General features: G+C 35.4%; 2 protein-coding genes across 2 annotated transcripts in view; both read right to left on the reverse strand.

Moving 5' to 3' along the window:
- Positions 1–2,105: 2,105 nt before the first annotated feature.
- Positions 2,106–10,897, reverse strand: LOC129568722 (uncharacterized). The gene is made up of 16 exons (XM_055446965.1): positions 10,690–10,897; positions 10,207–10,529; positions 10,100–10,140; positions 9,847–10,039; positions 9,219–9,743; positions 8,923–9,159; positions 7,023–7,153; positions 6,791–6,962; positions 6,597–6,702; positions 3,740–3,969; positions 3,538–3,627; positions 3,393–3,433; positions 3,122–3,314; positions 2,804–3,042; positions 2,593–2,722; positions 2,106–2,522 (listed from the first exon to the last, which is right to left on the reverse strand). The coding sequence occupies exons 1-16, from the start codon at positions 10,751–10,753 to the stop codon at positions 2,106–2,108; spliced, it is 3,132 nt and encodes a 1,043-aa protein (XP_055302940.1). The 5' UTR covers positions 10,754–10,897.
- A 1,239-nt stretch (positions 10,898–12,136) lies between these two features.
- The window catches only part of LOC129568723 (facilitated trehalose transporter Tret1-like), a 9,386-nt gene continuing 7,721 nt past the window's right edge, over positions 12,137–13,801 (reverse strand). The window contains exons 10-12 of the mRNA XM_055446967.1: positions 13,375–13,514; positions 12,463–12,652; positions 12,137–12,391 (exon numbers count right to left, since the gene is read on the reverse strand). Of these exons, the coding sequence (XP_055302942.1) occupies positions 12,137–12,391; positions 12,463–12,652; positions 13,375–13,514 (585 nt within the window). The remainder of the gene's footprint in view (positions 12,392–12,462; positions 12,653–13,374; positions 13,515–13,801) is intronic.

Consider the following 13,801-nt stretch of genomic DNA (forward strand, 5'->3'; position numbering starts at 1 on the left):
CACTGGCTCTTAGTCTATGACATTGCCCTGGCCCATCCTGAAGATCCACTTCCTGAACCGGGAGCAGTTCTGAACGATCCTTGAGATCCACCAAAACCCACTTCCAGAACAATTTAATTGAAGCATAATTCAAAAGTTCAGTGTAAAGGTACATTTATTTACACGAATCGATAAAAATTGATCGAATCGGACCGAATTGAAGGAATTTTTCAAAATTTATAAGAATTCATTCATTTTTTTCGTGAGAAATCTTCCCAGCTAGTTCAACTAGTACCTAGTTTGTTTATAATAGATATCATACCCATGGTGTATTGCTTTGAAGTATTTGAAGAGTTTCGTGCTTGACCAACATATTCCCGCTTCCGTGACAACGGGACGAATCAAGCTAGTGTATGGAATGTAAGTTCCATTTTCCTATTGAATTATTGAAAAGGCGTTGATAATTTAACGATTAAATTACAACAAACAATGTTCTTACATCTTGCTCCATTGTTTACTTCCTTTCCGATTAATTGCTCTCCGTTGATATACTTTTGCTGTTGGAATTGTTGATGTTAGAAGTTTCAAGATTGCATTACCACAAATAATGTACATACATTCAGTGCGATGTTGAAAATTTCTTCTCCGCTGAGCCCTTTGAATAATTCCGTATTTTCAAAATCATTGATCAAATGGATATTTTCAGCATTCAAAGCTCCAATTATTTTCATGTAATGATTGTAGTCACGATAGGCTCTTGAGTGATGATTGATTGAAGAAATATTTTCGGACCGTTGATAGTACTTGTCAATAAAACTCTCGTTTACATAATCTGAACAAATTGTGATTGCTGGCATATTGTAAGTCCGAAATTTATCATTCATTTCCACAGTAAAAATGAATGGATCACTTATGAATCGTGACACTTGATCGATACAAATGGAAAAGGCGAAATAAGTGAATAACAGGACCAAAGTTAGCCAGCCGACTCTGGAATGAAAATAAAATTTGGATTCTCCATGCAGAAATGGGAAAAAGGTAAACTGAAACCTTTCAAGAGCCGTATAATTCCTGTTGGCAATGTGATTGAACCCATGGAGATTGGTTTGTCTACAAAATTTTCGAAGAAACAAATTTTGTTCAAAAAATCGGGAAATACTCTTCAGCTTAGATTTGGTCGAAGAGAAAAAATGCAGCGAAAAACCAATAAACTTCATTTAAAGTCGTTTAGCTTCACAAAACAGATAGAAATGAACTGACTTTAGTAGAAACGAATCGCTAGTTTTATGATGAGCGCGTTTTAAATCAATAAAAATGCAAATTTTCATTCAAATCACATAATAAATGAAGGACACATATGGTAGCAACAGAAGTGATTCCACCTGTGATTTTATTAACTGGATTTTTGTTTTTTAAAAAGCTTGGGTCACACGCTATGGAAAACTACCATATTTTTATACCCGGCCAATACAATTTATCGTGTGTATTCCAACTATTTACTAAAAATTCCAGGTAGTTGTTAAGATAAATTGTGCTGGCCGGGTATGAAAATATGGTAGTTTTCCATAGCGTGTGACCCAAGCTTTACCTTGGAAAATTAAAATGGTGTGGCATGTTTACTATGCATTTATTTTTGTAGATTGAAATTTATTGTTCGAAACGATTAAATCTAACATTTCGATAAGATTCCAAGACACGTGTCCAATTGATTCTTTGTTTACCATTCCAAATATGGATTAATCATAATTTCTAATTATTATAAAAAAGGAACGAGCCTCCCATAAATGTCGTAATCAATTGCAATTGATTCAAACTATTTATGAATTATGAGTGTTCGATTAAAAAATCGAAATATTCAATTTTATTTGACTTTTTATTTATTTTTGTTATAAAAATTGTAAGAAAGCGAGTTTCATCAAATCAGAAGTAATACATACCAAGTATTTAGTCGACATACTCATTTTGTATAACAATTATTGACGGATCACAGCGTGCGGTTGATCACAGTTTCAATTTATTTACAAGTCTTACAATTAGCCTAGTCATTCATGACATCATTCAGCTATTTAGACACTTATTACTTAGACTTATGGGATAATTTTCTAATGATTAAATCAATAATGATCTTATCGAAGCAATTCCATGATTTCTTCATGACTTTTGCCCTTTGTCTCTGGCATAAAGAACATTATGAATAGTTCACAGGCTACGCACACTCCAGCAAATAGGAACATGCTCCCACCGAAACCAAGAAAATCCGTTAAAAATGGCAAATACTTGGTGGTGAGGAATGCGAAGATCCACAGAAGTGTCATGCACACCGAAACATTAAAATCCTTGACTTTTTCGGGCATGATTTCGGCCAACACGATGAAAGGTATTGATAAAATTCCCAATGCAGCGACAAAAATGACAAATGAAAAGCACGTAACTGGAAGCCAATAGAAAGCTTCGACGGGGTAACCACTTGACTTAAGGGACATGTATACTCCCAACACGGTTAGACCTAGCGCTGTTCCAAAATTCGATACTGCGAATAAGATCTGAAAATAAAATACCACGTAAAAATGCATGTGTGCTATTGAAGAAGGTATTTCTTCGAGTTATATCCACCTTTCGTCCAGCTCGGTCAACGAGTTGAGCAGCAATGAGCGCACTAAACATTAAAATTACTCCAATGATAATTGTTGATACATTTGGAGTTAGATTGGAACCGGCCTCTTGGAAAATAGTTGCGGTATAACTGAATATTTTGAAATTTTGAACAAAAAAAGATTAATTACACATTTTTGACTCAATATCTTCAGCGTTTTCAGCAACTCACTTCAACATCGTTGCAACTCCACTGAATTGATTCAGCGAAGCTAGTATAACTCCAATTGTCATAGCCTTTCGTACTGTTTTTGTTCTAAGATCAGACCAATCGAATGCATTTTCTTTGCTTTTTTCATCTTCACCATCACAGACGGCACTCTTTAGTTTGGTCAATTCGATCTCTAATAATTTATTATCTTTGCTATTCTCGCCCAAGTTCTGATAAAATCGAATCGACCTTTCAGCTTCCTGGAAGCATTTTTTATGCTTAAACTATTAAAAGTACAAAATTTTATATGTAATTCTCGTTTAGAGTTAATTTGCTTACGGAAATTCTGTTCTGTTTCAAAAGGAATGTCGGCGACTCAGGGAAGAAACAAAGCAAAACACCAAATATAACCGTTAAAACAATCATAACTTTCGGTGTCACGTAGAAATCATAAAAGTTTCCAATAATGTATGACACTAACATGCCGAAATTTTCAGTCACCACCAATGATGTAACTATGGCCCCACGAACACTGTAAAGAAACGGTTTCAAATTATTGAAAAAATTCCACTTCCCGTTTCTATTCTTGTGATTTGCATCAAAATATTACCGATCGAATGATATTTCGGACAAGTATATTGGAACGATGACCTTTGGATAATATTGGTTAACAGGATAAAAAATGTCGAAAGTTAACATCTATGAAAGGATACCCAAAGTCTAATTCAAAAAATGTTCTATCAAAGTAAGCTTACGTAACCTCCGCCGCCAACAAACCCATTGATAAATCTGGCCACACACAAATAGTATGCATTTGGAGCGTATATGACGAGCAAGCAACTAATCTAAAAATAAATTGATATGCAACTCAAACATGATCTATGATGGGATCCTGACTGACAATAATGGCGTCGATTGACACTGGATCTTTATTCAAGAACTGGAAACACTACTTACGATGGTCGGAACGGTGATGAGTAGTAGTGGTTTTTTTCTTCCGAATTTGTTGATAACATAGCAGAAAAATATATTTCCAAAGAGACCGAGGCATAAAAGTGATGCAATCCATGAAGCTTCTTCCATGGTAATTTTTCCCGATGGCAATGGCGATTCATCTGATGTCAACAAAAGAACGCTTGGGCTTGTCCATCCCTCGGTCATTCCAAAGGCGATCGTTAACAAGTTCGCTGTTCAATTTTAATTGATATAGTTGAATTTCCTTCAAATTTTTATTTTTTCTCCAACTTTACCAACTAATGCGGTGAGATATTGATATTTGGCACTTGGCTCCTCCATGATTTTTGCATTGGCCTCCATTATTTCCAAACTTTATACTTTTTGCACTCAAAAATATATCAATAGATCTTTTGTGTTGGAAAATCACTAGCTAACTAATGAAAAATCTGTGCAAATTCTCGTGTTTTATGGCAAAACGGTTGATTTTATCTTTTATCTGTAAATTTTTTTTTCTTTAAATCGCTTTATCATTTTTTGTATGATAAAACAATGCGATCATTCAATTACTCTCCGTTAATGACCCGGTAAAGTCACAAATGAGGAATGTGTGACGATTGGAAAATTGGTCGAATCAATCGACCAACTCAACTGAATCTAATCAGACACATAGTTGTGGCCAGGGCTTACGAATCGCACACTTGTGATTTACGATTCGAATATTATCTAAAAGTGAAACACTTGAGAATGAAATGTTCAACAAGCTTAATGAGCAAAACAAAAATGAATGGGGGCAGATGATATACAGGGTGTAACAGAATTGCGTGCCAATATTTTAACCACGTATTGCTGGGGCCAAGACCTATCGAAAATGTAGGAAGCACTTTTCTGAATTCGGCCTTTATGCCAAAGTTTTGGCCATCGGCGAATTTTTGGCCGAAAATTCGTACTATGGCAAGGTGGTCATATCTTAGGCTATTGCGTACGTATTTTTGATCACAACTACATAAATATTGGTCTATTTGAAAGGTATTGAGGTCCTTTTAGCGACACTACATGAATTTTGTACAAAAATATCATTTGGCTTGGCCAAAAATGGCGCCGGCTAGAATGTTTTGAAAAATCAGAAAAGTTGAAGAAAATAGTAATTTTTCTCGAAAAAATACGTTATTAACATATCATTTTCTAATCGAAAATGGAAAGAGCATACAATTTTAGGGTGGTATGCAAAAATCTGTATCTCAAATTTGTTTCTATCGGCCGCAATGCATCATCGAATTCAGTCCCCGTTGGCCTGTTTTTGACCAAATATGGCATATTGAATATTTAACATATTTTCGGCGTATTTTTTGTGTCAGTTACATAAATTGTGATATTTTTCGAAAGATATTGAGGCCCTCTTTAAGTATCAGAAGAAGAAGTATTGAAATATTGACACAAGAACGGCCAAAAATGGCCAGAAATGGCCAAAAACGGCGCCGACTCCAAACCGCTAAAAAACCACGAAAATCAACAAAAATCCATGTTTTAACGCAAAATATCATCACTTATGTGTCTCTATTGATCACCAATGGAAGAAATAATAAAACAGCCCGATACTTTTGCAAGAATTGTGTACGCCAAAGTTCTAGCTAGTAAACTGAACTTTGGTTGTGTCAATATTTCAATACTTCTTCTTCTGATACTTAAAGAGGGCCTCAATATCTTTCGAAAAAAATCACAATTTATGTAACTAAAACAAAAAATACGCCGAAAATATGTTAAATATTCAATATGCCATATTTGGTCAAAAACAGGCCAACGAGGACTGAATTCGATGATGCATTGCGGCCGATAGAAACAAATTTGAGATACAGATTTTTGCATACCACCCTAAAATTGTATGCTCTTTCCATTTTCGATTAGAAAATGATATGTTAATAACGTATTTTTTCGAGAAAAATTACTATTTTCTTCAACTTTTCTGATTTTTCAAAACATTCTAGCCGGCGCCATTTTTGGCCAAGCCAAATGATATTTTTGTACAAAATTCATGTAGTGTCACTAAAAGGACCTCAATACCTTTCAAATAGACCAATATTTATGTAGTTGTGATCAAAAATACGTACGCAATAGCCTAAGATATGACCACCTTGCCATAGTACGAATTTTCGGCCAAAAATTCGCCGATGGCCAAAACTTTGGCATAAAGGCCGAATTCAGAAAAGTGCTTCCTACATTTTCGATAGGTCTTGGCCCCAGCAATACGTGGTTAAAATATTGGCACGCAATTCTGTTACACCCTGTATAGACATATGAACGCCAAAAATCGAAAAAATCTAGTGTTATTTTAGGGTCGTAGGGTATGTGTGTGGTACACTGTACGCTGTAAGCTGTACGCAAAAAATGAGAATAGCGTTCACCCAGATTTTTTGATCTATTAAAAAGCAGTTTTTTTTTCGATTTTTAAACGCCGAAAATCTCGAATTCTAGCGTTATTTATGGTATGTAGGCGCGTGGTACACTATACGCTGTACTCAAAAAACACGTTAAGAATTCTGCTATGTCACAATGTATGAAAAACAGAGTATTGAAATCGCTCTGATATTTAGGTCTTATTAAAATATGATGCTTTCTTAATTTCAATGCATGGAGAATTGGATTTAATTGGAAATTATATGTTTGGGAGTGTAGAAAAGTTAACCTTACGAATGTAAGGCATCTTGTTTTAATATGTTTACAGTATAGCTCAACATCGTAACACATCCACTGAACTGATTCAGAGCGACCAAAACCAATCCGATTGTCATTGCCCTTCGTACAGTTTTCGTTTTCAAATCAGACCACTCAAAGGATTTTTCGCTGTTTTTCTCCATTTCACCATCACTGACCGTACACTTCAGTTTTTCTTTTTCAATTTCGACCAATTTGTCATCTGTTTCTCCTTCACGTAGGTTTTGGTAGAATCTAATTGACTTTTTAGCTTCCTACAAAGACCCCGATCAGTTGTTAGTCAGAAAGTTTGTTGGATAGTTGATATTTGTTTGTTCTTTCAGTTATTCGGTTTTGTTTCACAAGGAATGTTGGTGTTCCGGGGAAGAAACAAAGCAAAACGCCAAATATCACAGTTAAAGCAGCCACAACTGTCGGTGTCACATAGTAATCACAATAGCTTCCAATAATGAAGGCTAGTAAAATGCCGGAATTCTCGGTCAGGACCAGCGATGAAACTGTGGTGCCTCGAATACTGTAAAATGAGTTTTATACAGTCATTCATTCATTTTTGGTTTGAATAAAATGGTTTTACCGATTGTTAGCCACTTCGGCGAGAAGTAGCGGAACAATCTGGTAACCTCCGCCTCCCACAAACCCATTGATAAATCTTGCCACACACAAGTAGTATCCATTTGGAGTGTATATAATGAGCAGTGCACCAATCTGCGAAATTAGACCAATCAATCCGTTAATTTAATTTTTATTTGTATATTGTTGTTAAAAAGTGAGCAAAAATTTGGACTTTGTCAATACACTTACAACAGTGGGTATTGTTATGATAATCAAAGGTATCTTTCGACCGAATCGGTTGATGATAAAGCCAAAAAATATGTTTCCGAATAAGCAACCAATACACATAAATGATGCGATCCATGGACCAACATAGAAAACATTCAATTTAATACATCTGTCAAAAAGCACGATTCTTTGCTATAGCAGGTATAAAACTTTTTATTGCATCTCTACCAACTAATGCGGTGAGATATTGATATTTGGCACTCGGCTCCTGCATGATTTTCAAACTACTGAATTATTTGTGATTGTGTTGCCGTATCACTAGCTGACTCGCTGTGCTAATCCTCGGTATTTATTGACAAAACATCATTTTTATCTCTAATTACTTTGACAATTGATATTGAACAATACATTTAATAAACATACGTTTTCGGATGGCTCACACAGATACAATTTATTTCCAATAGGCGTCTATTTTTCGGACAATATAGCAATCCATCCATATTTTTGGACAAGTTCACACATATTGTCCGGTTTTGTGGCCAACTTCATACTAATACTATAATAACATGCCATTATAGTATAAGTATGAAGTTGGCCACAAAACAGGACAATATGAGTGAAGTTGTCCGAAAATATGGATGGATTGGTATATTGTCTAAAAAACCGCCAAGGGTTGTCCAAAATTACTGTCTGTGATGCTGCAGCATCTCAGCATTTTGTAGGAAAACTCTGCGCTCTCTGTTTGTGTGTAGTCGATGTAGCTGTGCACATCAACGCATGCCACTTATACAGTGACTTGCGTCGTCGATATGCTGTTATATATCCGCTGCATACGAAATGCTGAGATGCTAAGCCTTCCGAAAACGTATATTTGTTGTTTAATCAACTATTTAAGTAATAACGTTTCACTCTAATCCGACCAGTCAAGGTTTTATGTTTGTCATCAGTGGCAGCAGTTGTTTTATTCCACCAGTCAATTTCACATATTGCAGTAAAAATGAATGATGCACTAAAGTGATTTACGCATGGAATATGCGTTTTATCAATGAACTAATCTAAAAATGAAACACTTGAGAATAAATTGTTTGAGATGCTTAACAAGCCCAGTCGATATGTCAGTTTTTTTAAATTCCCTTTCTTTATATGAATCAAAGATAACTAACTGGAGGCAACGTGATTTATATGAAATTGTTGCAAATAATTGAAACTTCATTCTATTCACGAATTTCGGAATAAAAAGCTGTGAAATTCGATGTCATCAGTTCATATTTTGTTTTACTTTCTGTGTGTGTCGTGTTTAGAATAGAAATCGTGAATAATCAAATCGTTTCATTTCAAATCGCTACTAAATGTTTATTATTTTAAATATGTAACAGTCTTGCACTCTTTTCCGGCCAAACCTTAATCAAAAACCCACATTATATTCAGCCAGAGCTTGGCGGTGTTTATTAAAATAAAAATAAAAAAAATCAAATTTACGTACCATTTATTCAAAATATAAATATTATGTGTGACAATCACGTTACAAAAAAAATGACTAAAAGACACAACGTGCAAGTGTTTGTACTTTTTGTTTCGTTCTTGGATGGGTCAATAGATAATTGTTCACAGCAGGTTTTACAACGCTGTAAAATCGTTATCAATGACATTATGAAATTCATAGTTTCTTATCGGTACAAAAATTATCGAAGTGCGTCCATGATTTGTTCGTAGCTTTTTCCTTTTGTCTCTGGCAGGAATATAATGATAAACACTTCGCCAAGCAAACATATACCGGCAAACAGGAACATACTTCCGTGAAAACCAAGTGATCCCATGATGAACGGTAACCATTTTACCACTATAAATGTTAATAGTTCCAACACTATCATGCAAAATGACACGGCAAAGTCTTTGATATTTTCCGGGAAAATTTCTGAGATCACCAAGAACTGAAAAAATTAATTTGTCACTTTATTTCAATTAATCATGTTTTAAAATAATCTCATACCGGAAGATTCAACACGCCCAACGATGCGATGAAAACGACAAATGAAAAACTTGCAATTGGAATCCAATTGAAAGGTTCAACGTCGTAATCCCACGATTTTAGCATCACATATGTACCCAATGTAACTAAACCCAAGGCAGCCCCAACGGAAGATACGAAAAACAGGATTTTCCGCCCGGCTCGGTCAACAAGATTTGTCGAGATCAGAGATCCCAGAATTGAAATTATACCCACTACAATCGCCGACTCATTCGATGACATACTCGATCCAGCCTCTTCAAATACATATGCCGTATAGTTTAACATGGCAAATGCTCCACATAATTGATTCATTGCCATTAAAACAACTCCAATGAGAATGGCACGACGAGCCGGTCGCGTTGTCAAATCAGACCATTTCATTGAACGTTCCGTTTTTACATCGGGAATTGTGTTTTGCAGTTTTTTTATTTCCATCTGCACCAAGTCATAATCAGTGTTCTTTCTCCTTAAATTTTGATAGAATCGAATCGATTTCCGTGCGGACTGTAAAGATGGATTGTAATTTTGAATCAAGTTCTCAATAGTTTTCGATAACAAAAAAAAAGAAATAAATCCGAAAATTATAGACGTAATCATAATTACTCACATCTATGCGATTTTGTTTCATAAGAAACGATGGAGTATCGGGTAAGAAACAAATTAAAACAGCGCACAACGCAGTCAATCCAATTACCACCTTTGGAATTGTGTAAAAATCACACAGATAGCCCAAAGTAAAGGCCAACAAGATGCCAACATTTTCGGACAATATCAATGTCGATCCTAAAACACCTCGTACACTGAAAGTAAATTAATTTGTCACTTCATTTCAATTAGCATGTTTTAAAATAATTTCATACCTATCGATGGATATTTCACTAAGGTACAAAGGAATCACGACCTTAAATTCAAGATTAAAATTAAGTTCATCTCAAGATCGGAAAGAAAATATACAATTTGAACATACGAATAGGCCACCACCGATGAAGCCATTCAACAGTCGCGACGCGTACAAATGATAAAGATTCTCCGCGTATAGAATGAGCAACCAGCTGATGATGATTGGAATTGTCGCAATAATTAATGGCCACTTTCGGCCAAAGCGATTGGTGATGAAACCAAAAACCATATTTCCCGGAATACCACCCAAGTACACTAATGACACAATCCAAGAGGCTTCTTCCATTGTGATTTTGCCTGATGGCAACGGCGTTTCATCCGACATCAACAAAATTATACTAGGACTTGCCCAACCACCGGAGACGCCATAAGAAATTGATAATAAATTTACTATTCAAAAATGAAGAAAAAAATACAATTTTTTACAGATGCTTTATAAACAATACAGTCAAATAAAAATAAACACATTTTTTGTCAATAAATAAAATTATAAACTCATTAGATTTCACACATAAAAAGCGTATATCTCTTTTTCTGCTTCAGTTCTTACCCACAAAGGTACCAATGTACTGATATTTAGCGCTTTGCGCTGGTTTCGTTTCTCTTTTTTCCATTTGTGAATCGTTTAGCAACCGAGACTGATCAATGCGACGTGAAATCAAACGCTCACTGATTATGACTAGGAAATGCGGCGATCGGAACAAGTATATTCGTGAAATTCACAGCAGGGCCCATTTCAACGCGATAATTATTCAACTAATGTTTGTAATAGATTTTCTCTAATGACAACCAACCGAATTGTCACATGAAACGTCAGTGTGGGAGTTATTGTATACTTAACATTGACATTCGTAAGTATTCGGTGTTAAGTAACATTCAGAAATGACCGTTACACTATCGCTGATGGAATTGATTTTCATAAAATGAAACAGCATGCCCTGGCTGCGGTTAAATGATATCACTAAATTGTAATAACCGGTTTTGACATTCAACACTTATTAAAATAGCTGCGAATGTGTGATTAGAACTTTTTTTCTCATTAAAATGTATCGCGTTGACGAACCAGTGTTAAGCAGAAGCGCCGAGTACACAAGCGTACTTATTCAAACGGGCGAAAATGAAAAAAACGTATCCGATCTATTTACGGATTCGTCAAATTACTATAGATTAGTTGTTATCGGCTAATTTTGTCTACGTTAGTAGGCGGAATGAACTTGGTCGCGTGACAATCGCACGTATATTCATATTTTGTTTTTTTTTTTTTGAAGAAAAAGAACTAACGCAGCTAAAACAGCTGTTTCAATTCAGTTTCAAATGAATTTTGGTTTTTCTGCATTTTTTCTACCGAATAGAAAAGAAAACGGCCTGAAGTCGAATCGAAACAGTACTTGCCTACACCTATGACGTATAAAAACATAGCCTTTCTGTAGAGTATTCTAATTTGTAATTGACATCTCTTTATCGATGGAACAATAGACTAGAAACTAGATGCTAAAGAGAGATAGAGCGAAATTGTTTGAATCGAAATTGTATATCCATGAATGATTAATGTATAATTCGTTGTAATTTTATCGGATGTCGTTGTTTTTTCTTCATTTATTCTCCATAAAAGTATACAAATATTCAGAAATTGACCCAAAACCGTATGTGATTTATGGGTTTTTTCAATGTTTGCTCAGTATTGTATGTTCATTCAATCAAAGTATTTTATGACTACGTTCAAATTGAAAATAACGACTGACGAGCTTTGGGTCATCGATTGAAACCGTATTATTATCAAAATCTATCAATCTTAATTTCCCATCGACTACTTATCGATCGATCAATCAATCAAATGATTGAATTCAAATCTATCAAAGCGAATCCAAAATTTTTCCTTCCTGGTACAACAGAGGCAATACGTAACTTGTCAGTTCTTGAAAACTTTTAATTAATATCGTTTTACACACTGTATGGTCTTATCAACTAGTATTAAAACGTTTGCTTCTATCGATCCGTCACATTTCGCGCAGTGAACTCATAATTTCCTCGTAACTTTTACCTTTTGTTTCGGGGACAAAAAAAACAACAAAAATTCCGCCGAGCACACACATTAAAGCAAATATGAACATTGTGGCAGGAAAACCAATTGTCTCAGTCAAATGGGGTAAAAATTTTACAACGATAAATGTGGAGGCCCACAACACACTCAAAGAGAACGAGATGGCAAAGTCTTTGATATGTTCGGGCATAATTTCCGATATGATAACGTACTGGACGAAGAAAACGAAGAAAATTAATTTGTCACTTCATTTCAATTGGCATATTTAAAATAATCTCATACCGGCAGATTCAGAATGGCCAATGATGACGAGAATATAGCAATTGAGAAGCCTACAAGCGGTATCCACCTAAATCCTTCAACATCCACGCCATGCGATTCCACCAAGACAAATAAGGCCAATACTATGAAGCCTGAAGCTGCTCCAATCGTTGATAACGTAAATAGGAGCAGCGGTGTGGGAGATATATCACTTGTATAAGTCTCATTATGAAGTTGAAAAAGTCTTACAAACAATACCTTTCTCCCAGCACGATCAACAAAATAAGTTGACATAATTGAGCCGATGAGTGTGATTGCTCCAATGACGATTGTGGCATCATTCGGTGGCATATGAGACTTTGCATGTTCAAAAATAGTTGCAGTATATTGTAACACAGCGAAACAGCCAGTGAATTGACTGTGATTATCGCCCTACTAGCTGGTTTCACCTTTAAATCAGACCATTTAAAGGAAGCTTTCGACTCTTCATCAATAAACGCTCGCTGTATTTTCTTCATTTCGAGTTGAAGTATCAAGTTATCACTAGGGCATTTGCTTAGATTTTGATAGAAACTAATTGCATGCTCTGCTTCCTGAAAAGAACGACCGCAATTATTTTGCAGCCGGATGCGGGAGAGATATTGGAATACTCACGCGAACTTTACCATACAAAGTTTATTATTTAGTGAATAGTAAATTGTACCGCAATAACAATGAGAAATATTGGAGATTCAAAGCACTCCAGTTCTTTCGAACGGATTCGCCGAATTGTTTGCGTCTTATGCTGTAAGAATAGTCTCTTTCGACTTTTCAGCAACCACTGTCACGACGTAGAACTAAGTTCTATAATGGTATTATCATTTGTATTTTTCTCTTAAAACTAATCTTAATTTATATTTGTTGCTGTCATCATCCAACATCATCTTCGTTCACTCGCATTCGTCATTGTAGTCGCTGTAGTTGTCACTGTGATCGCTCTCCGAAGATGATACTGATGCACTACTATCACTGTCACTCTGGTAGTCTTCGGTGAAACTATCGAATTTACCAAGATAACAGGCAGCCAATGTTGTCTTGTGTTATATGGAGTGGAAAATAAGAAAAATGAAATAAATACAGTCATGGACAAAATTGAGCGTACGCCTATAAATTTGTGTTTTATTTTTTCCAGTAACTTTTCATCTCAAATGTAATATATCAATGGGAAGTACATGAAAAATGAATAACATTGGCAATTTTGAACATCAAAATTGGCCGGCCAATAGGCGGCTTATGGCCCTCGGTAAAAACGGCCAAAAATTCAACTTTTTCCCCAGCCGTTCGATTTAAAAAGTTTAAATGCAGTTTCGAAGGCCTTCAG

Source organism: Sitodiplosis mosellana, unplaced genomic scaffold (genome assembly GCF_009176505.1).
Source record: "Sitodiplosis mosellana isolate CC-2019 unplaced genomic scaffold, AAFC_SMos_1.0 Smas_scaffold_22, whole genome shotgun sequence".
Taxonomy (NCBI): Eukaryota; Metazoa; Arthropoda; class Insecta; order Diptera; family Cecidomyiidae; genus Sitodiplosis; species Sitodiplosis mosellana.